Here is a 23,300-nt window from a genome sequence, read left to right on the forward strand (position 1 = left end):
TGCTGCTGTCCTCTGGGCCCCTCCACACTTGATAGCTACGGAGCTGCCTTTCCACTCCTGCTCTGCGCTTTTTCGTTGATGTTCACCTCCCACCCTGGGCGTCACCTCTCTCTGACTTGTCACGGGGGCTAAGCAAACAATTCATCCCCAGGAACCGCTGCCCAGGAGGCAGTGCGCTCCCCGCCGCCAGGGCTGGTCTCACATCGTTGACGAGGTACTCAGGGGGCGCTCAGTAGGGAGCGGTGCCAAGGTGGCCTTGGCCTCTGGGAGCGTTGCTGCCAGGGTTTTCTGTGTCTTGCACGTCTGGATTGCGGGATCGCCGCGGACTCCAAGGTGCAGTACCCTCCTTTTGGGTCTGGCCGCTGCCTCGGGAGCCCTCCACGCCTCTCCAACTTTTTCCACCTCTCAGTCTCCCTCCCTCCCACACGTGTTGGATTCTGGGCCCGCCCTGAGGCCAGGGCTCCTCTGTCCTCCACACCTCCAGCCGCGGCTCCCCTCTACGGGTATCTAACTCCCTCCCTTCCCTTGCAGTCCCCTCCCTTTCTCCCCACCCCCGCTCCCCATCGGGGGCCACCCAGGCTCGGCCAACGGCCCGCCCCTCCGCCCCTGTGCGGTCCAGCCCTGTCCCCTTCCTTCCCCCCCGGCGGCCCGCCCTCCTCCGCCCTCCTTCCCGCCCACTCCCCACCCTGACTGGCTCGGGTCCACTCGGACTCGGTCCCCGGCCCGCCCCTTCCAGCCCTAGGCGCCTCCTGCCCGCGGCTCGGCCCCGCCACTTCGGCGCTAGCTGCCCAGCGGCCGGGAGCGGGCTGCTTCGCTGGCGTGCTCGAGCGGGCACTGGGCAGGTTGGGGACGTCCATCGGTCCGTGGATCCGGGAGAGAATTTCAGACGCGCTGCCCGGGGATGGGGTGGGCCGCGCTACCGCTACTGCGGTGGTTCTTCCTCCCCGCGCTCTGGAGCAGAGGTGAGTGCGCGGGGCCCCGAGCCAGGCGCGGGGGGCCGGGGGCTCGCGGCCCGGCGGGAGCGCGCCCGGCTGCCGGGCAGGTTTGCAAACACGTCCGCACGTCCCAGCGGTGCCAGGGAGTGCAGCGCAGGGGCCGCCGCCAACCCACTGACAGAGCGCCACGGTTGGGTCGTGTGTGCGCGTCCAGATGGAGCCGGCCAGGGGTGGGCGCCCAGGGCTCCCCTATACTGCAGAGGGGGAAATGGAGCTCGGCCCGGCCCGCCGCAGGTCGCCAAGTTTTCAGCCCACGGTAGCGTTGGTCGCAGATCTAGTCGGGAACGCGCTGAAAACTTTGTCCTAGGCAGCGCTGCGTGGTTGCACCCCGGCTCCGTCAGTAGTCCTGGGAGCCGCGGGCCCCATCTCCCAAGGGACCGGTGCGGGGAGACGAGCTGCCTGAGGAGTTGGAGTCACATTCTTGGTGCTGCGGTCGACCCAGGACAGGAGTCCGCCGGGGAGGGACTGCCGTCCAGGCTGCTCCCACTGGGCCCTTATGGGCAGTGTTAGCACCCCTTTGCAGGGACACCCTGTGAGTGTGGGACACCCTGTGAGTGTGGGGGCCCTGGACAAAGGGGAAGCATACTCTTAACCCCTATTATTGCTGAACAGAATCTAATGTGCTTGGACAGCGTCTAAGTTTGTCCCGATAATGTCACATCCCCATATAAGATAGTGGATTGATAAGTAGAAGCCAAGTAGGGCAGGTTCCATTCTGCATCAACATTTGTTTGGAGACTAAGTTTTTAACAAGTTAGAAGTTTGATCGCTGATGGAATTTCTTGAGGAAGCTGGGAGAAGGTAACCAGGCTTTACCAAACAAGATGAAGAAATGGTGGGAGATGCCACATCCCTGGCATTTTTCCTTAAGCTAAAAGTTTTCTATTTCAATTCAGCGTGTGGTTTTTGTCTCTTTTGACCATGAACATGGCTGAATCACTTTTACCTAATTACAGTCAAAGAAATTTTTGTAAGAATACCTAGAAAGCCAATGAGAATTAGGCAATTTACTTAAAATTTTTTCCTTTGAGGTTTTCCTTTGAAAGGTCGGTTGCTCAACCAAAAATATTTTAAGCAGCGAACGCTCTTGTTTTATACATTAAATTGTATATGCAATTTATAATTTGGGGCCACATAGCGATTGGAAGCAAAAATCAAAAGCCAAAACCACTCAAAGAACTGGAACAATTCTGTTCTCTATTCCCACCAAAACCCTTCAGAATTTCTCAGCATTTCTGCCAGGTACCACCAGTCAGCTGCAGATCTCTTCTATTTTGTTAGTAGTGAGGACTGGCCATACATAGTCTTGGAGGTGGTGAACATGGTGGCAGTTGTAGGAAAAGTCACAGAAATGGTAGTTTTGGTGCTTGTAAGGTATTTAAAAATGAAGCGTTTCTCTAATTTTTTTAAAAAACCGTAGTCCAAACAACTCTTGTAGCAGATAATCAGCTTTAGTCTGATAATCATAAAACATCTGCTAAAACCCACCCAGCAGGAAGAATGAAAAATTTCTCCAGTTTTTCTTCTGCCTTTTGCTTTTTACCTTGAATTTACCTGTGAGATGTCTGACAGCGTTGTATATCACTTTGCAACAGCTTAAAGGATGGAATTCTTATCGACAGAATTAGAACAGAAGGAAAAATGCTATGGGAAGAGGGAAATTAGACTCTGTCCAGTTGTAAAATTTTAGACGGAGAGAGAGGGATAAGGTGAGGGATGTGTGTGTATAAAGGAGGAGAATAAACAAATAATTAAAATTTACACAGCACTTTTGCCCAGGACCACTCCCACCCCCATGCACACACATAAACACCATCCCACAAGAATTACCCACACACAAAAGTGAAACCGCTGAACCAGGGGCATCAGGCTTTCTCCAGTCTTTCCTTTCTGCTCCGTCTCTCATGAGGGAGCCAGTGAGCAGCGAAACCAGGCAAGGAGTGGCTCTCTAAAGGCCCAGGGACAGGATAGAAGAGGAAAAATAGAAAAGTGGATGAAAGTGAACAAATCAACCCCGGATAAAACTGTACGTGAGGCTGAACTCAATCCTTAGAACAAATTGGGCTTTTAAAACCCTTCAACACTGACATTTTTACCCCAAACTGATGCCATAACCCATATTACAATGTATTGTAAACATTTTCCTGGTGAGAACTTGAAGCTGTCCTGTTGCTTACAGGCTTTTTGACAATGGTCTTTTTGGAAGTAAGCAGGGCAGATTTTTAAATGATTTTTAAAAAGTCATTCAGGGGGCACCTGGGTGGCTCAGTCGGTTAAACCTTGGACTTTTGATTTTGGCTCAGGTCATGAACCAGGGTTGTGGGATCAAGCCCTGCATCGGGCTCCGTGCTGAGTGTGGAGCCTGCTTGGAGTTCTTTCTGTCTCCCTCTCTCCCTGTCTCTTTCTCTTTCTGTCTCTCCCTCTCCCTCCTCTCTCCCCCACTCCTCTTTCTCTCTCTCTTTCTTAAATGAAAAAGTAAAGAAGTAAAGTCATTCTGACCTACTTTCTTTAAAAAAAATTTTTTTAAGGTTTATTTTTGAGAGAGAAAGAGCACAAGTTGGGGAGGGACAGAGAGATAGAAGGAGACGCCAAATCTGATGTAGGCTCCAGGCTCCAAGTTGTCAGCACAGAGCCCAATGTGGAGCTCAAACCCACAAACTGAGATCATGACCTGAGCTGAAGTTGGATGCTTAACTGACTGAGCCACCAGATGCCCCCTGATCTACTTTCTTAAAATGATGACTGGAACACAGATATGTTTAAAATTAACAGTAACTATGTTTTTCAATTTTAATTTTAGAAATAATTTCCAGAGTGGGGCGCCTGGGTGGCTCAGTAGGTTAAGCGTCCCACTTTGGCTCAGGTCATGATCTCGCAGTTTGTGAGTTTGAGCCCTGAGTCAGGCTCTCTGCTGACAGCTCAGAGCCTGGAGCCTGCTTCAGATTCTGTGTCTTCCTCTCTCTCTGCTCCTACCCACTCACGCTCTGTCTCGGTCTCTGTCTCTCTCAAAATAATAAACATTAAAAAAATTTAAAAAAGAAAAAAAGAATGTCCATGTAAAACGAGGAGCAGGGCCAGTGAGTTACCAGTCAGAGCTGGTTATGAGTAGGTTGAATCTTAAGATACCGATGCATTGGGAACATGCTGCCACGTGGAAAAGCCGCGCCAGGATGTTGGTTTCCCCCTGGCCTGCAAATGGACACATATGTGTAACCGCTGCTTCCTATGTAATAGCCAGAATAAGCTTTTGAAGGTGGACTGTGTTGTCCCCTTGTTTAACATCCTCCAGTGGCTTCCCATTCCTTACCGGGGTTTGCAAGTTTGCCAGGAGCCCCCCACCCCAACTTCCCCTGCCTCATTTCTAGTGCTAATGTTCACTCTGCTCCAGCTGCAAGCGTCTGTCTAGCAGTTTTGCATTGGATGTTCCCTCTGGCTGGAATCCTTTCCTCAAGATCTTTCTGTGCCATCTCCTTCTTAGGATTTGGGTTCCAGCTGAGATGTCCCTCTTGAAGAGCCCTTTCCTCACTCCCACACACACCCACACACCATTGAATTTAATTTCCTGATAACACTTTCCCCCACCTGATGGTGAGATGGCACAATACCGCTCCACCCATTTCAGGTGCTCAGTGAGTACGTGTGGATGGTATCAGAGAACCAGTCCCTGTGGGTGTCACCATGTGCTCCTCTCCCTTCTGTCTGTCTGCTGGCTCACCCAGAAACAGAATTGCTGCAGCTTTCATGCCCTGGTGCTCGGTTGATAGAAAACAGCCTTATATTTTGCTGTGATGTCAAAGAATGATTTCTGTACTAGGAAACTTAGGACAGTTTGATAGAAAAATCTTCTTAGAAAAATCTATCAAAGAAGATAGATTTTTGTACAATATTAACCCAATATACACTATTCACATTTTATATTCTCTTTACTATTCCAGCTAGAGAAAAAAAAATCCAAAACTGATTTTTCAGTTTAAGAACAGAGTGTTAGCAGCTCCTTGCTGGGGGCAGCTTGCCTGACGGCCAGTTAGCTGTGATCCCGAGTGCCTTGACTTTGGCCCGTTGTCACTAGTTTAATGTTAACCCAAAGCACTTGGCCTTGGGTTGGTATGCATCTCAGCAGGAGGTTAATGGTTATAAAAACTGAAAAAGCAGGTTCACCCCCTGAGCCTCTAGGGACTGGGATGAAAATTTTAACAAGGTGGTGCTGGGTAGGCAGCGAGCTGGGCTCCATGTCCCACCTACCTGGCCTCTGGGCGCCGTTGGTAACTGTCAGGACCTCAGTTTCCACTCTGGTATTCGCAGAACTGGCGGAAGGATGAGATGAGCTCAGGGGACATGGGAAACGCTCCAAAAATGTTCGCCATCCCTGCCGATGGTTCCCCTCTATTGTTTTGAACTCAGATTCTGGAGAAGTGTTTTTCCTAAACCAAAGGTGTTGGGGGCAAGGTTCTTGTTTTCTCGCTGAAGTGTTTCCCAAATTACAACCTGAAATACGAGAACGGAGCTGTGAACCACCCTCCACCGTTCGGAGCACTTTGGTGCACGGGCTATGCGTGTCATCCTAGAGCCCTAGAATGGCCAGCTCCCTGTCCTCGCTAGGACTTTGTCCCCAGAAGTCCTGCCGGCAGAACCCTTGCTTGTCACTTGGCGCCTGAGGCAGGGCCTGCCTGCTGCCACGCCCTCCCGCCTCCCCACCTTCCCTTCCCTTCACTTGTGGAGTTCAGTCTTAACGTGGTACAGGAATAGCTTCCTGTCATGTGCCTCTCAGGAAGGTATAAAAACGAAGTCCAATTCCTGCTCAACCTTTCCTACAAAACTCTACTCCCAGGTGGGTGTGGTTTTGTTTTGTTTTTGCATTTGTTTTAGTTTTGTTTTTGAATGTAAACGTCCAGGTAATCCCTTTCCTTTTTATCATGGAAAGCTAGGTTTCCCAGTTGATACAGCATGGATACAACTTGAGGCTTAATTTCTTAGATTGAACGTGTCTGAGCACGTGTGCTCTGAGTGTGTGTGTGCGCGCGCGCACGCGGGTGGTCCTCCAGCAAATGGAACGGACAGGGAGCCCCCAGACACTTCTGTTTGGGGGCAAGTGTGAGCCAGCCCCCAGGCACTCTGACCCCCCTCTGCCCCCCGCACTCCGGACATTTGCTAACCTCTGATGGGGAAGTAACCCATTCTGTCTCTTCTACACCCGTTCCCTGTTCTAGTCCCTCTGCCTCCAGCTGAAGGCTGACCCGTGCAGCCTGGCAGGAGGTGAGAATTCCATCCGGATCTGCGGCCCCACTTGGACGGCAAAAGCACTGCAAGTACCTGATATTCTCTCCCCCGCCCCAGGCCTTTGTCTGACTTGTAACTGTTGCATGGTATACAAGTGGTATATAAGATTCTTTTTTTATTTTTTTAATTTGATACCCTTTTTTTTAGCATTCATTTTTGAGAGAGAGACTGCAAAGCACGAGTCGGGGAGGGGCAGAGAGAGAAGGAGACACAGAATCCAAAGCAGGCTCCAGGCTCTGGGGTCTGAGTTGTCAGCACAGAGTCCGAAGCGGGGCTTGAACTCATGAACCATGAGATCATGACCTGAGCCGAAGTCAGATGCTTAATCGACTGAGCCACCCAGACGCCCCATATACAAGATTCTTAACTGCAGAAAGGCCCAGGCCTTCCCCAGTTTTGTGAGACCTCTCAACTCGGCCGCAGCAGCACTTAGAGCAGCTGGGCGGCCCTCTCTTCTTGGCAGCATTGCTGTTTACCTACTCTGGTCCTCTGCCAGTCTGCAGGATCCAGCAGGCATGACCTATGACCTACCTTCTCAGTTCCTGGTGTCTGGGAATGAGACACCATTTTTTTTTTTAATGTTTACTTATTTTTGATAAAGAGAAACAGAGCCCAAGCAGCGGAGGATAGAGAGAGAGGGAGACACAGAATCCGAAGCAGGCTCCAGACACTGAGCTGTCAGCACAGAGCCTGACACAGGGATCAAACCCATAAACCTCGAGATCATGACCTGAGCCGAAGTTGGATGTTTAACCAACTGAGACACCCAGGCACCTCCCTTTTTTTTAAAGTTTTTTTTTTTTTTTTAATCTATTTTGAGAAACATACAAAGAGCAAGTGGAAAGGCCTGAGAGAGAGGAGACAGAATCCCAAGCAGGCTTCACATTGTCAGGGCAGAGCCCGATGAGGAGCTCAAACTCACAAACCATGAGATCATGACCTGAGTTGCAATCAAGAGTCAAATGTTCACCCAACTGAGCCATCCAGGCGCCAGTCAGTTCCTGGTGTTTTAAAGTGATAAATGAAGAAAGAGTGATTTAAAAAAAAAAAATGTTTATTTCCTTTTGAGAGAGAGAGGGACAGAGGAGCCGAAGCAGGTTCTGTGCTGACAGCAGAGAGCTGGGTAAGGGTCTCGAACTCACCAAACGTGAGATCATGACCTGAGCCAAAGTTGGGCTTAACCAACTGAACCACCCAAGTGCCCCAGGGTGATTCTGTTTTACACATTTCGTAGAGAAACCTACACTTAATCCTTTCACTTAATGGCAAAATGGATTTTCCATGAGTCTTGGGGGTGGTGGGGGAGTAGCAAGAGGGAAGAAAGAAAACCAGATGGGACAGATGTCGACTTTAGGTTTGAAGCAAGATCAAACAGGAGAAGTTTTACACTCAACGCTAAGCATGTTTGAAAGACGTATACTCGGAGAAAACCCATTGCATCATATACCTCAATGTAGAGGTTTTTGTGACAGCAAATTATGTGCCCCTGTACGTCTCCTTGTACCCAGTCATTAATGGTGTCTTCTGGACAGTTCTCGGCCGGTTTCTTCAAAGGGGCCGTCTGGCGTCTGCCAAGTCAGCCAAGGCCCCAGCCAGATCTGATGATTATGGCATTAGTGCGCTGCCCTAGCTCACTCCGGGTCTCAGGTTGGCATTTGCCGATCAGGCAAATGTTCTGGGACAGATCTCTTTTTGTGTAACCTGCTGTTTCTGGAGGGGTGGGGGAGCTCCAGTTACCTCAGCATTCAGGGACAGCAAACAACCTAGAATGTGCCTTAGCTGTGGTCTTGCCTCTCATTAGGCGCACAAAGGAAAGCCTTGTTTATCTTGGAGAAGTGATTGTTTTGCTATTTTAAGCTTCAGGGCGTATTAAAGCTACTAAGAGTAGACTGGCCTCATTATGGGTTTTGAAAATGACCTTTTTTTTTTTTTTTTTTTTTTTTTAACAAGTCAGAACAAGCTGTCCTGGTGGAGAATATTAGACCATAGACTCAAACTTGCTGCAAGTTGTTTTCTGTCCCGGTACTGCACTGCTTTGTGAATGCACAGCGAGGCGATAAATATTCATGGGCTCCCTAGCGCTGCCTGTTTTTGCTGGGCAGGCTGCCTCCACACAGGAAGTGAAACCCACTTTTAAGCCTTTTTACAGTTCTGGTTCATGATTTCAAGATTTGTTGATGGAAACAATATTCTTTGAAAGTTTTGGAGCAAAGCAAAAAGGAAGTTCATTAGATTTAGCATTACATCTAAAGCATCAGTTAAAAAACATAAATAACTGCTTTAGAAGCCCAGAGCTGTAAATTCTCATCCCTGATTTGGTATGATCTTGGAGAGACATTTGGGAGGTGGTGCTCCACCTTTCTGACCCTCCAAATCCCCACCAATCAAATGGAAGGGCAGATAAGGGGATTCTGGGGCCCCCCTCTGGGCAGAAAACAAATTCCATCTGAAGGGCATAGGTGAGGTGGGACTGTTTCTCACTGTGGTTCCAGACACAGGACCTTAGCATGGGTGTGAACCTCTCAGCCCTGCGCCAGATTCTGGCTGTGAGTGTCCTCAGTGTCCTCAGGCCCCAGCCCAGAAACCAGGCCAGAGGAAATAAAGAGTATTTCGTGAAAATGAGTCATGGCAGTGGGTTCTTTACTGTGGGCCGATGCCATTCCCTGCTGCCTTAGATTGTCTGTGCCCCCGTGCAATTCCCCCTCTAGCTCTATCTGGGTTGATAGAATAGTTTGGAAATGCAGATGTATATTTCTGAAATTACTGGAACTGTCCAAACAGATTATGGCTTCTTACTGTCAAATCTGCAGGGAGCATGGACTCTTGGATTCTGGAAGGCACGGGGTTAATTATGGAGTCTTTCCAGGCTGGGTAGAGTAGAGCATGTCTCCCCAGGATGCACAGCAGAATCCCTAGCATCCAGGGGGAGTTATATATCATTTTAAAAATTCTATTCACTTAATATCATGATGTCGTTTTCTATTTGGAAATTAAATAAGTATTTTATAATGTGAATTGTAGGATGTAAAGCTCCCAGGCATTTTGGCCAGGAGGATAAGGAGAAAGTCAGCTAGGAAGCTTTTTCAAAATACGGAAGCCCAGGCCCCACCTAGGTCATATAGACTCAATCTTTAGGGTACAATCCTATCCAGCAGAAGGCTGAGCTGTTCTGTGCACATCTCGTTACACTCCTCCAGAACAGTGCATCTAATTCTCTGGGAGGATTGGGGAGCCTCACACCGTTGCCCCATTGAAATCCCTCCCCGATTTCTCCCCAGTCCAGTCTCCTCCCCTCGCCTCATCTCCCACAAAGAAAATCACTCCCCCACACTGGGTGATTAATTCCCACGCACCTCTTTACCCTCTGACACCACTAATTGTGTTGGTAACACTTAACACTTAACTAATTGTGTTGGTCAAACACTTATGTTTGACCCCACGTCAGATAGAGTCTGCTTGTGGTTGTGTATAACAGAAAACCTCCCTTCAGTGGCTCAACCAAAAGGAAGGTGTTTCTCTCCTGCCACGAGCAGTCTGAGGCCAGGCTGTGGTTGGGACAGGCTCCGTGGTGTGGTCAGGAACCTGGCTCTTTATTCTGCCATCTTTAGTGTCTGGTTTTCAAACTCATTGTCTCCATTTGGATGGTGCCTCTGGACATTCCATTTGTATTCCAAGAAGACAGAGTCGGGAAGGACAAAATACAACCAGTTTCCTACTAGCCGAGTCTGCCCTTTTCAGGCCATAAGAAGGTAATAGCTTTATGCCAAGCCCCAAGCCATGGACTTCAGCTTGGCTTTTCCTGACTGCGGCGCCAACTATGAGGAAGAGCAACGTATTTACTCATGTGCTTTCTCATTTTGTGCTAAGTTTGCTGGTCTCCTCTGGGTTGATCAGTGTTGCCCCAGTTTATTCACCTTCTTAGGCAACTATGTGAATATACCTTAGTTTATTTACCTGGCCTCCTTTTATTGGGCATTTAGAGTTGTTTTCTTCTGTTACAAGCAGTGTCGCCATGACTGTGCTTATTTTAAATCTTTGTTTATAGAGGTTTAATTCCCTGTAGTAAAAACTAAGTTTTGAGTTTGATGCTTTTTAGCAAATATGTATCAAAACCACTACGCGGGTTAAATTAGCCAGGAACTTGTGTGGGTGTCCCACTGTGGACATGCGTGAGTCGTTAGGGGTGGAAATGATGAGTTGTGGGATAGATGCAATTTAGCCTCCTAACATGCTGCCAAGTTATTAGAATAGAGAAAAGCCTTCTTTGCACATCTTCTAGGCATGTTGTTGGCCATGGAGGATCTCGATTGAGGCATTTCTCCAATATCTTGAGAATACCTCTAGATAGGTCTAATAATCCTGCTCAGGGCTGGTAGTCAGGTTGCAAAGCAGGCTGAGACCACCTTGGCATCACCCGCTAGCCCTCCAGGCTCACCACCCAGCGCCCCACCCCCGGCCATACCTCTGGCACACTGGAGCCCTGTTCTGCCCAGCCCTCAGAAACAACCACGAATGGGGGCTCAGGTGCTGGGCCCTGAATGTGGCTGGCGAGGGGAGGGTGGTAGGCACCGGGAGAAGTCCCTTCATCTCTTCCTGTGTGTGCAGATCTGCGTGAGTTGTTTAGCATCTGAGCCTCAGGCTGCTCCTCCGAACTGGGGCCGACAATACTCCCTGCCCAGGATCAGAGAAGATTGTGTAAGTGGAAAGGCTGGCAAAGGGTGAGCGTAGGGAGATAATAATACAGGTCATGCAGCCTTTTTGCCTCTTACCCAATAGAAGATGCTAAACATAGTTGGATTTTTAAAATTAAGCTTTTAATTTTGAGATCAGTTTAGATTCTCCTGCTGTTTCTAATTAGAAATAATATAGAGAAACCACCATGTACCCATTGCTTAGTTTCCCCCAAAGAATAATGTCTTAGGAAACTGTGGTACAAGGTCACAAGCAAGGTGTTGGTGTGGTGTACTGCACCACCCAGGACCCCTCGTGTTGCCCGTTTAGAGCCTACGCAGATCCCTCTGCCCTCTCATCTCCCTAACCATTTCTGTAATTTTCATTCCACTAAATGGTTTTCCATTTCTGTAATTTTGTCATTTCAAAAATGCTATCCAAATGGATTCATACTGTATTCATTTTCCATTTGCTGCTCTGACCAATTACCACCAACTTAATTACACAAAACAACAAAATACTATATTATGTTACATTCAATAAGTGAGAAAGAAGCCTGACATGGGTCTCCCTGGGGCTCAAATCAGGGTGACAGCAGGGCTTGCTTCCTTTCTGGGGTCTGTAGGGAAAGTCCGTTTCCTTGCTTTTTCTCACTTCTAGAGGCCGCTCACAGTCCTTGGCTCCTGGCCCCTTGCTCCGTCCTCAAAGCCAGGAAGCGTGGGCTGGGTCCTCCTCGCATGGCACCACTGATGTGAACTCTTCTGCGTCCCTCTCTCCTTCTACGGGCCCTGGAGATTGTACATGCGCCACAGCCTTTGGTGATGTCACTGTTTTTAATTTTAGCCATCCTGACCTGTATGAAGTGATATCGCATTGTGGTCTTAATTTGCGTTTCCCTAATGGTTTACTACGTTGAACACTTTTTCATGAGCGTATCTGTCATCCATATATGCTCTTTGGTGAAACATTTTTTTCATCTCTTTGCCTGTTTTCTAGTTGGATTATTTGTTTCTTATTGAGTATTTGAAAGTTAATAATCTAGATACTAGTGCGTTGTCAGATATGTGGTTTGCAAATAATTTCTCCTACTTAACAGTGTCTTTTGCAGAAGAAATTCAATTTATCAGATTTTCTTTTTATGAATGATACTCTTGGTGTCAAGTGTAAGACTCTTTGCCTAGCTCTAGATCCTGGAAATTTTCTCCTCTGTCTTCTTTCTAAAAGTTTTAAAGGCTTATGTTTCACATTTAAATCTGTGACCCATTTTCAGTTAATTTTTGAATAAAGTATAAGACTTAGGTCAAGTTTAAATTTTTTTGCCTATACATAAAACCCATCTTTCCTCCATTGAATTGCTTTTGACCTTTGCCAAAAACCAGTTGGGTATATTTGTGTGAATCTATTTCTGATTCTCTTCTGTTCCGTTGATCTGTGTGTCTATATCTCTGCCAATAGTATCCAGTTTGATTATCGTAACTATGTAATAAGTTTTGAAATCGGAGAGACTGATTCTTCCCATCTTATTCGTCTTTTTCAAAATTGTTTTACCTATTCTAGATCTTTTGCCTTTCCACCCAAATTTTAGAACTATATTAGTTTTATCTACAAAAAAATCTTTTCTGGTTTTTTGTTTTGTTTTGTTTTTTTACTGACATCAAATATATTGTTTCGACAACAACAAATTCTCCAGTTCTTGACATCAGCCTCAACTGGGTGTCCTACAATTCAATTCAGTTCTGACACTAACTGCCTGGAGTTAGTGTAGACCTCACAGGTTAAGGGCTCAATTTCATAAGACCACCCCCCCAATGCAGACACCAACTCAAATGAAACTCTGCCCAGCTGACTATAGTGGATTCAGTGGTTCCCATGCCATTCTTGCCCCTTCAGGTTTCATAATTCCCTAGAATGACTCAGGAAAACATTCTTCTTATGATTACAGCTTTATTATAAATGATACAACTCAGGAAAAAAAAAAAAACAAATGGAAGAGATACACAGAGCAAGGTAGAGGGGAAGAGGTTCAGAATTTCAATACCTTCTCTGCGTGTACCACCCTCCCAGCACATCGATATGTTCACTAACTCAGAAGCTCCCTAAACCTTGCTGCTTAGGAGTTTTATATGGAGTTTCGTTACATGAGCATGATTGTTTTTGCCATTAGTGATTAAGCTCAGTTTCTAGTCCCTCTCTCCTACCCTGAGGTTGAGCACAGGGCAGAATATTCTAACCTTCTAATCCCTTGTTCTGTTGACCAGCCCCCATCCTGAAGCAGTCTAAGTGTCCCACCCTAATTAGCATGAGCTGGGTTGTGTTCCAAAGGTGCTCATTACGAATAACAAAAGACATTCCTATCATCCTGGAAATTCTAAGCATTTTAGGAGATCTGTGCCAGGAACTGGGACAAAGACCAGATATATGTATTTTTATTACACCACACTCTATATATCACTTTGAGGCGAATTGATATCTTTACCGTTTTGAGATTTCCACTTTATGAACGTAGCATGTCTCTCCATTTACTTAGATCTCTCATTTCTCCTATCAGTGCTTTACCTTTTTCAGGATATGGGTTCTGTATGTGCTTTGTTAGATTTATACCTGAGTATTTCATCACTTGTGAGTGATTGTAAAAGGTACTGTATTTTTCATTTTGATGTCTGTGTTCTCACTTAGTATATAGAAGTAAAATAACTTTTGTATATTTTATCTTGTATCCTGTGACATTGATGAAATTGGTTATTAGTTTCAAGGACCTTTTTTGCAGATTCTGTGGGATTTCATATGTAGAAAATCACACCTGCAAATGTGACTATTTTATTTCTTCTTTTCTGATCTTTCCTTTCCGATGCTTTTTATTTCTTTTTCTTGCTTTACTGTATTGGCTAGAACATTCAGCACTATGTTGACTAAGAATAGAGAAAGCAGACATCTTGCCTTGTTTCCAATCAAAGAGGGAAAGAATGAAGTTTTTCACCATAAAGTCAAATTATACCTATTGGTTTTTTGTAGGTGTTCTTTATTAAGTTGAGCGAGTTCTCTTCTATTTTCTTAAAAATCTTGAATGGGTATTGAATGGCTGTTAGACTTTGTTAAATGATTGATATGATTATGTTGTTTTTCTTCTTTAGCCTGTTGACATGGTGAATGTCATTGATTGATTTTCATATATTGAATCAACTTTCTATCCATGGAATAAATTCCACTTGGTCTTGGTGTATAAATCTTTCTATATATTGTTGGAGTCCATTTGCTAATATTGTGTTAAGGTATTTTTGCACCTAAATTCACAAAGGATGTTGATCTGTACTTTTTCCTGTACTGCATTTGTTTAGTTTTGATATCAGGATAACTATAGCTTTGTAAAATATATTGGCAGTGGTCCTCTCCTCTTCTAGTTTCTGGAAGATAGTGTGTGGAATTTGTGTTAATTCTTTAAGGATTTGGTGTAATTTTCCAGTGAAACCATGTGAGCCTGGAAATTTGTTTTTTGGGGAGTTTTTTAGATTATGGATATAATGTCCTTAATTAAAGAGCTATTCAAATGATCAGTTTCATTTTGGGTGAGTTATAGTAGTTTGTGTTTTTTGTGAAATTAGTCCATTTCCTCTATGTTGTCAAATTCGTGTGTAGAGTTGTTCGTAGTATTTAATTATTATCCTTTTGAGGTCTATATAGTCAATAGTAATATTCCTTATTTCATTCCTGATATTAGTAATTTGTGTCTTTTTTTTCTTTGTAAGTCTTAATAGAGATTTGTCAACTTTACTGATCTTTTCAAACAACCAGCTCTTTGTTTCACTATTTTTCTCTATTGCTTTTCTTTTTTCATATTCATTTCTTATGTCTATTACTTTTTGTTTTGCTCTACCTTGTCTGTGGTCTGAGCATAGATTACTGAATAAATTTCCCCCTCAGCCCTGTGGTGTGTCCCATAAATTTTGATATGTTGCATTTTCATTTTGCATTTTCAGATATATTCACTTCAGTATGTATTTGTTTCTTTCCCTTGAGACATCCTCTTTGATCCGTAGATTATTTAGAAGTTTTATTTGCAAGTATTTGGAGAATTTCCTATTACTTTTCTGTTATTTCTAATTATTCTGTTGTGGTCAGAGAGCTCAAACTCTATGATTTAAATCTTTTAAGTTTGTTGAGATTTGCTTTATGGCCCAAGATATGGTTTATATCCCAGCATCATTTGGAAAGAATGTGGAGTCTGCTGTTGTTGGGTGGAATGGTCTATAAATGTAGACTACATTCTTTTCATTGGCAATGTCGTCAGATTTTTCTGTGTCCTTGCTTATTTTCTACCTAGTTATTTGATCAGTTCTTGAGAAAAATGGTGAAGTCTGCAAATACAATTGTTGATTTGTTGATTTCTCCTTTCAATTATATCAGTTTTTGCTTCATATTTTCAGCTCTTTGCTTTAGTACGTATTTATTTAAGACTGGTATGTCTTCTTGGTAGATTGAGTCCTTTATCATTATATAGCGTTTCTTTCTGTCTCTGGTCATTTTCTTTGCTTTGAAATCTACTTTATCTGATATCAGTGTAGCCATCCTGCTTTCTTTTCATTAATGGTTGCATGATATATCTTTTTCTCTTTTCTGCGTTCAACTTGACTACGTCATTATATTTGCCATCAATTTCTTATAAAATGAATTTGATAAGCAGATGGTTGGGTAATGTTTTTTAATCTACTATATCAATCTTGGTCTTTTAATATATTTAAGTCATTTACATTTAATGTAATTATTGACATATTAGGTGTTGAAGTTTTACCAGTTCAAGGGAATTATAGAATCCCTACCTCCTTTTAAATTCCTTTGCTCCCCCATTTAAATCATCATTATCTTAGGGGCGCCTGGGTGGCTCAGTGGTTGGGCGTCCAACTTTGGCTCAGGTCACTATCTCACGGTCTGTGGGTTTGAGCCCCGCGTCGGGCTCTGTGCTGACAGCTCAGAGCTGGAGCCTGCTTCAGATTCTTTGTCTCCCTCTCTCTCTGCCCCTCCCCATCTCGCTCTCTGTCTCCGTTTCTCAAAATAAAATAAAGACATAAAAATTTTTTTAAAAACACACATAATTATTTTAAATATTTCTTCTTCATTTATATCAGATAGCATTACAATTTTTCTTCAACCATCAAGCATAATTTAGAAAACTCAGGAGGATGAAGGTTTGTTGGATTGACAAATATTTTTGCTTTATGTGTTTTTTTTTCTTCCTTCTGATGATTCAAGCTTCTGTCTTTTATTGTTTTCTTTCTGTTTGAGAATTTCCTTTAGCTATTATTTTTTAATTTTTAAAAAATGTTTTATTTATTTTTGAGTGTGAGATTATGGGCGGGGGAAGAGACAGAGGGAGAGAGGGCAACAGAAGATATGAAGTGGGCTCTCAGCTGACAGCAGCAAGCCCGATGCAGGGCTTGAACTAACAGACTGAGATCATGACCCCAGCCAATGTCAGACGCTCAACCAAATGAGCCACCCAGGCAACCCTCCTTTAGCTATTTTTTAAGAGCAGGTCTGCTGATGACAAATACTTAGTTTTCTTTCATCTGAGAATATTTTGGTTCCCTCTTCATTTCTGAAGAATTCTGAGTTGACAGTTCTTTTAGCACTTAGAAAACATTGTGCTATTTCCTTCTGACTTTAATGGTTTCTGATGTGAAATACACTGCCATTCGAGTTGTCTTTCCCCCTATAGACCAGGCATCATCGCCCTCTCTCATTTCTTTCAAAATGTTTTCTTTTTTTTTTGTCTTTACTCTTCAGAAGTTTTGACTATGATGTATCTTGGTGTGGATATTTTTGGGGAATTATCTTACGTTAAGTTCACTCAGATGTTTGATTTTGTAGGTTTATATTTTGTGTCGGGTTTAGGAAACTTTTCAGCATTATTTCTTCAAGTTCTAACACACCCAGGCGCCCCTAGAAATAGTCATGTTTTTAAAGGAAATAACTTTTTTCTTTAAAATAATGCCTTTTTATTAATAGGCATTCAGGTATTGGGGGACTGGAGCATGTGCGGAATTAAACTTGGAGACTGAGAGTCTCCCCTGTATCGTGTGAAAGCCGCATCTGATCCTTGGGGAGAACCATCCCCATGCCCCTGGGGGAAACTGCTTCACCACTCTGGCCAGAAAGTGTTCTTTCAGTCTTTCCATGATACTTGGTGTGCTGCCAAAGGGGAAAGAGAAGAAAAACCCTTAGTTAAGTAAACATATATTCACATTTCACTGCCAGAGGTTGAATGGTCTAAGTCAGCATAACTGGTCCCATATGTTCAGCACTGATGGTCCAGATGTGACTGGCTGCTCCTTGGAAACAAGGAAGATCAGAGGTTTCATGTTATGAACATCCTAATGGCCATTCATTGCATGAGTGTGCATGCCGGACACTGCCCAGAGCTTTCTGTAGAGTGTTGTGCTATTATCTCTGACAGAAGGAGGTGTTATGTGTCCTACTTTACAGATGATACAGATGAGGTGTTACGTGTCTTACTTTATAGGTGAGGAGACTGACTCTCACATGGACCAGTGACTTGCACAAGGTCATTTGGCCTCTGCAGGAGGTTGAGCTGGGTGGAGCTAACTCTTGCTTCTTTGACTCCAGAATTCAATTCTTTTCTTTTCTTTTTTCTTTTCTTTTCTTTTCTTTTCTTTTCTTTTCTTTTCTGAGAGAGTGAGAGAGAAAGAGAGAGAGAAAAAAGACAGAACATGGAAGGGGCAGAGAGGTGGGGGACAGAAGATCCAGAGCGGGCTCTGCGCTGACAGCAGAGAGCCCAGTTCAGAGCTTGAACCCACAAACCTTGAGATCATGACCTGAGCAGAAGTCAGACGCTTAACAGCCAGAGCCACCCAGGTGTCCCAGGGGAAAGGGTTTAAATTCTTCTCTTGTTAAGTATTGTTGTTACTCTTTATCAATTGAAAATCCTTCATGTTTACATAAAGTGACACAAAACTAAGGAACAAGTTTCTGCTTGTTCGTGGTTTGGCCTCAACCAGCCTTTGACGGGTGGAGAAGGAGCCCTTAAGCTAGATAGAGAAGCTGCCCAGGGACATGATTCAAATAGCAGCCAGAATGATTGTGGCGGGTAGGGGGTAGGGAGGGGGATGTCCAGATATGGCCCTTTCTCTTAGAGGGGGACACGGGGCACTGCAGGGAAGGGGACGGGGTGTGGGCTCCAAAACCCTTCCTGTAAACTGCAAACTCTCTCCTGAAGGAGGCCTTACTCCCAGCTTCCAGGGGCCTGCTTGATAGTAAAGCCCATAGAGGACAGCCAGGCCAGAAAGGAGGCAAAGGGCATCCTCTCCTCTGTATGTTGCTGCCTCCCTGCCCCCCACCCCCAGGCCATGTACGCCCTGCAGGTGAGAAGCAAAGAACCCCCAGGAGTTCAAGAGTAAGCCGTCACTCTTGCATCCTCCTCTGGGCCTCCAGATTGTGAGGCTGACCTTCCTTGATGCCTCGGTCCATTTTGTCATTTGAGGAAGAGTAGAAAGAGCAGAGCGGTGGGTCCAATAGGCTGGCGCTTAAGTCTTGCCCTTTATTCCAGCACTCGGGCCAAGGTGCTTCCCCTGTCGCTTTCCAGGCACCCAGGGTTGTAAAGCAGATGGATGGCACCTGACACCCAAGGCAGGGCTGAATAGGGCTCACCCACCCGTACTCTTCCCCCCGCAAGGCCGCTGCCCGCCCAGTCTTCTTCCCACGGTTTGGAGGGCGTCCAGCGCCTGGGGCGCCTGCTTTGCTGCCCCTGGACCTCTGAAATCCTACTGTAGGGCGGCTCAGTCAGCTAAGCATCCAACTCTTGGTTTCAGCTCAGGTCATAATCTCGCAGTTCATGAGTCTTGGGCTCTGTGCTGACTGCATGGAGCCCCCTTGGGATTCTCTCTCTGCCCCTCTCCTGCTTGTGTGCTCTCTCTCTCTCTGCCTCAAAATAAACAAGGAAAAAAAAAATAGAATCCCGTACATGCAGTCATGTCCTCCCACTGAGGCACGCTTACCCTTGAAGGGGAGCAGAGAGGCTAAGGAGGTTTTTGAGGTCATGTCTCAGGCGCCAAGGGACTTTGCTGGGGCACCACTGAACGGTACTGACCACCAGCCCACCTGCCGTCATGCACACTCTGTGGCAAGCACTGAGCCACTAGCCATGGATTTAAAAGTGGAATGTGCTAGTTGATCGCCCAGAACGTGGCCTATTTACTAACATCCCCTAACTGGCTTACAGACTGAGAGCCCTAAGTGTCTGGCTCACTGTGAGAGCCAACTGTGTGGTTGGTGGAAGAGGGGCTGCGTCAGAGGCACGCCAACGTCCCCCCTCAGTCCCACCCTCAGCCCTGGCAGTGTCCCTGCCTGGGCCACGTCTCTCCCCAGCTCCCCCTTCAGAACTCTGCCCACATCATCACACCCATTTATTCCGTGGATGTTCACTGCATATTCAGTCCACGTCACTCATCCTGCTGGGTTCAGAGGTTGTCACCTCCAGCTTTCGAGAAAGCTACAAATTTGTTCAGAAAAACAAGGCAAACCTGCATGAGTCAATGGACAGGATATCTAACCAATTTATTTGTTGGATGAATAAATGTTTGCTAATCGTGTCCCATAAGTCTATCCCTGTGCTTGGCACTGGAGGCTGATGACGGAGCCACAACCCCTGTCTGTACGAAGCTGATGCTGGAATCTGGTCAGGGGCCGAGTGGTGATTGGGGATGGGCAGGGATGCTCCATCATGCCTCTCCCTAGCCAGGTGGGGGGATGCAGCTGCTGGAACAGCTGGACAGCTGCTGTCCAACCTAGGTGTGAGGTCGTTTATCCAAGGCTGCTTAGTAGCCATTACTTATGTAAAGCTCACTTCCCACTTCAGTAGCTTAGCCAGTCCACAGAAGGAAACACGCTTCTGTGTGTGTGGGAGGGGAGGGGAGGGTGAAGTTACTTGTGACTTCCACACAAATTACAGCCAGGGGTGGTCGACTTTTCCAGGTGTGCTATGTAGAGAGTACCAAATTCTCATTCAGTCTCTGTGAGCTTTTTTTTTTTTAATGTTTATTTTTGAGAGAGAGAGAGAGAGCATGAGCAGGAGAGGGATAGAAAGTGGGAGACACAGAATCTGAAGCAAGGCTCCAGGTTCTGAGCTGTCAGCACAGAGCCCGACGTGGGCCTTGAACTCATGAACCGCAAGATCATGTCCTGAGCCGAAGTCAGATACTCAACCGACTGAGCCACCCAGGCGCCCTCAGTCTCTGTGGGCTTTTTTTTTTTCCTGTGGGCTTTTGATACACCTCTCACACTGACTAAACTTTGTCTCAAATGTTTATCCATCTACAGGAGCCCACCATGCTCCCTTTTGCCATCATAAAGATGAGTTAACAGGAGCATGTCAGTGAGAACTAGGTTTGTTGTATAAGCAAGCCTTGTCGGTCTGATCTCTTCCTCCTGCCATAACGCTCCCAAAAGAATTTTACAGCGTTCCACTCTGGAGATGCTTGGGTGGCTTAGTCCATCCAGTGTCCGGTTCTTGATATCGGTTCAGGTCATGATCCCAGGGTTGTGGGACTGAGCCCTGTGATGGCTCCGTGCTAACAGTGCAGAGTCTGCTTATGATCCTCTCCATCTGTCTCTCTCTCTGCCCTTCTCCCACATACACATGCCCTCTAACTATCTAACTAACTGAACGTTTTTTAAAAAATGTAATTTCCAGGAGTGCCTGATTGGCTCAGTTGGTTAAGCATCCAACTCTTGATTTTGGTTCAGGTCATATCACAATTAGTGAGATTGAGCCCGGCGTCTGAATAAATAAGTACATAAATAAGTAAGTAAATAAAGAAAATTATTAACAATTTTTTAAGTTATGAAAAAATATAATATCTGATTAGTCATTGTCCTGACCAAAACCTTGGATTGGTTTTTAGTTTGCCTTTTTCCCGTTATCTGAAATCACTCAGGGCTCCATGTATGCACTGTCGAGCTCTAAAACACCCTTTACACGGACTGCTGTATGAATGGCACCCACTCCAGCCTGCACCAAAGTTGTGCCGTGGGAACCTCACCTGCATCACCCTCCATGAGGAGGCATTCAGCTTTCTGTATCAACTCCTGTAAATCAGCCCTTCTCAAGTTTTGGGGCAGCAGGTGTTTACAGATACACAATAAAATGGGAAAATAATGGAAAATAGTAACAGCTAACAGTTACTGAGTGCTGACTATGAGCAAGGCGTAGTGATACCTTCTTTATTGCTAACAGCAGTACCTGGTGGGGCACCATTATTACCATCTCCCTTCTCCCCGTGAGAAAACCGAACCAGAAGCAGCCTCCTGGCCTGTATTCTTCCAACCAACAATGACCAGTATAATGACCACTCCTGAGAAGTCTCCTGTGTTCTGAGATTATATCCTTCCTAAATACTTGGTGTCAGAGTGACCTTTCTGTTGTGTGCTGATGGCTGTAGTGGGAACACGGTTGGGGAAAACCTTTCTTCGCTCTCCAACATCCTTCCTGCTCCCGGCCACTCTGGTAGTTAGGTCTTTGCCGTCTTCCCGGTGGGTTCCCCTCCTCCTGGCCTCCTCCTTCTGGCTCCTCGGGCTCCCCCTCAGCCGGATGTCAGCCCCACGCCAGGGTCAAATATGGCTCTGATCTTCTCCCTCCCCTGTTCAGAAACCTTCCAGGAATTCACCGCTGCCTCAGCCAGGACCCAGGACTCTCCAGGGTCAGCCTGTATCCACTTGCTCTATCACTTTGATGCTAGCACAGGAGCGCCACCCTGCAGCTACAGTCATGCTCCCAAACTATGAGGCCGTCTTCGTTCTCTTCAATTTCCCACCGCCCCGGCCCTGGAAACCCTGCCCTGCCCCCCCCCCCCATCCCTTCCCTAATTCATGCATTTACTCACTTATTCATTCAACACACCTATTTTGAGCATCTTCTATGACCTGGCTAGAGTGTGGATGGCTAGCCTTGCTGGGGCTCCCAGTCTAGCAGGAGAGAAAGAACTGAATGAGGAATCACAGATGTTACGAGGAGGAGGGCCCCGGCCCCCAAAGTGGAGGGCTACGTAGGCAGGTGGGGAGGGACCAAGGAAGGCCCCGCTCACACTGTCAGGACAGCCCCGTTGCCCCACTTTATTGTGTCCCTTCTTCCCTTAACTCCTAGGACCCTCTGCTCTCCTCGTCTGGGGCCAGTGCCTTTCTGTATCCTTGGACTGTCGCAGCAAATCTTAGACCCCGTAGGTGCGATGTGAGTACTCACTGGCAGTTGAATCATTCTGCCAACTCCTGGCAGTTCAGCTCGTGGAGCTTAACTGTCTCTTAAACCATCCATAGTGATTATAGGGTGGGCTTGCCGCTCCGACATCTGAGTGGGTGGCCTTGTCTCTAGTTTGCTCACTTAGCAGCTTGGCTCTGAGAAAACTGAAGACTAGACCCCAGCTGTAACCAGAGGTTATCCTGCAGGCTTGGGGTTACAAAACAGTTTCCCATTTTATATTTTCTGAGCTTCCATAAACATTTGAATTTTCCACTACCAACTTGGGTTACCTTTATAATTTGACATTTGAAATGTCTTTAAGTAAATTAAGCAAACCAAGGAATTATTTGCTTCTCCTACTCCACTTTTTTTTGCCTTTAAAGAAAAACAAGGTTATTTGGACAAACCCCCTGCCTTCCCAGTCTCGTGGATGTCTGTAAATAAGGGCTATTTTTTTTTTTTAATGTTTTATTTATTTCTAGGAGAGAGAGGGAGAGACGGCATGAGCAGGGGAGGGTCAGAGAGAGAGGGAGTCACAGACTGAAACAGGCTCCGGGCTCTGAGCTGGCAGTCAGCACAGAGCCCGACGCGGGGCTCGAACCCACGAACCGCGAGATCATGACCTAAGCGAAAGTCGGACGCTTAACCGACTAAGCCACCCAGGCGCCCCTGTAAATAAGGGCTATTGATAAATTTGCTGATCTGAGGGGCAAAGGTGAATTATAAGCGCTTCAACGCCTCAAGAGAAAGAGTGTGCTTGCGAAGGGCCTGCAGACTTCAGGTAAATAACCAGAGTATTCATAACTGCAGAAGGTATCCCTGAATTCAGAGGAAGATGATGGAGCTGGATGGGACCCAGGCAGAGCTTTGCCGTTTCCTGCTAAGAGCACAGGCCCACCCTTGTGCATAAGATTTGCCTGGTGTGGGGGCGACAAGAGAGGCAGGGGCCTCTCCCACAGAGCCACTCTGACCTCCACTCCCTGGAATAAATAAATGAATGCTTCCATCACAGCACACTCCTCTGTGTGAATGGCCGGGCTCGAGGCGAGTCTGCGGCTGACCCACAAAGCCTCCCCCAAAGCATCCGGAGGGCCCCTGCTCACCCACAGCCGCTG

General features: G+C 46.1%; 1 protein-coding gene across 1 annotated transcript in view; it reads left to right on the forward strand.

Annotated features, from left to right (window-relative positions):
- Nucleotides 1–842: 842 nt before the first annotated feature.
- The window catches only part of MERTK (MER proto-oncogene, tyrosine kinase), a 109,012-nt gene continuing 86,554 nt past the window's right edge, over nucleotides 843–23,300 (forward strand). Inside the window, exon 1 of the mRNA XM_039231672.1 lies at nucleotides 843–962. Coding sequence (XP_039087603.1) covers nucleotides 902–962 — 61 coding nt within the window. The 5' untranslated portion in view covers nucleotides 843–901. The remainder of the gene's footprint in view (nucleotides 963–23,300) is intronic.

This window comes from Hyaena hyaena, unplaced genomic scaffold (genome assembly GCF_003009895.1).
Source record: "Hyaena hyaena isolate Hyena2069 unplaced genomic scaffold, ASM300989v1 scaffold_57, whole genome shotgun sequence".
NCBI lineage: Eukaryota > Metazoa > Chordata > Mammalia > Carnivora > Hyaenidae > Hyaena > Hyaena hyaena.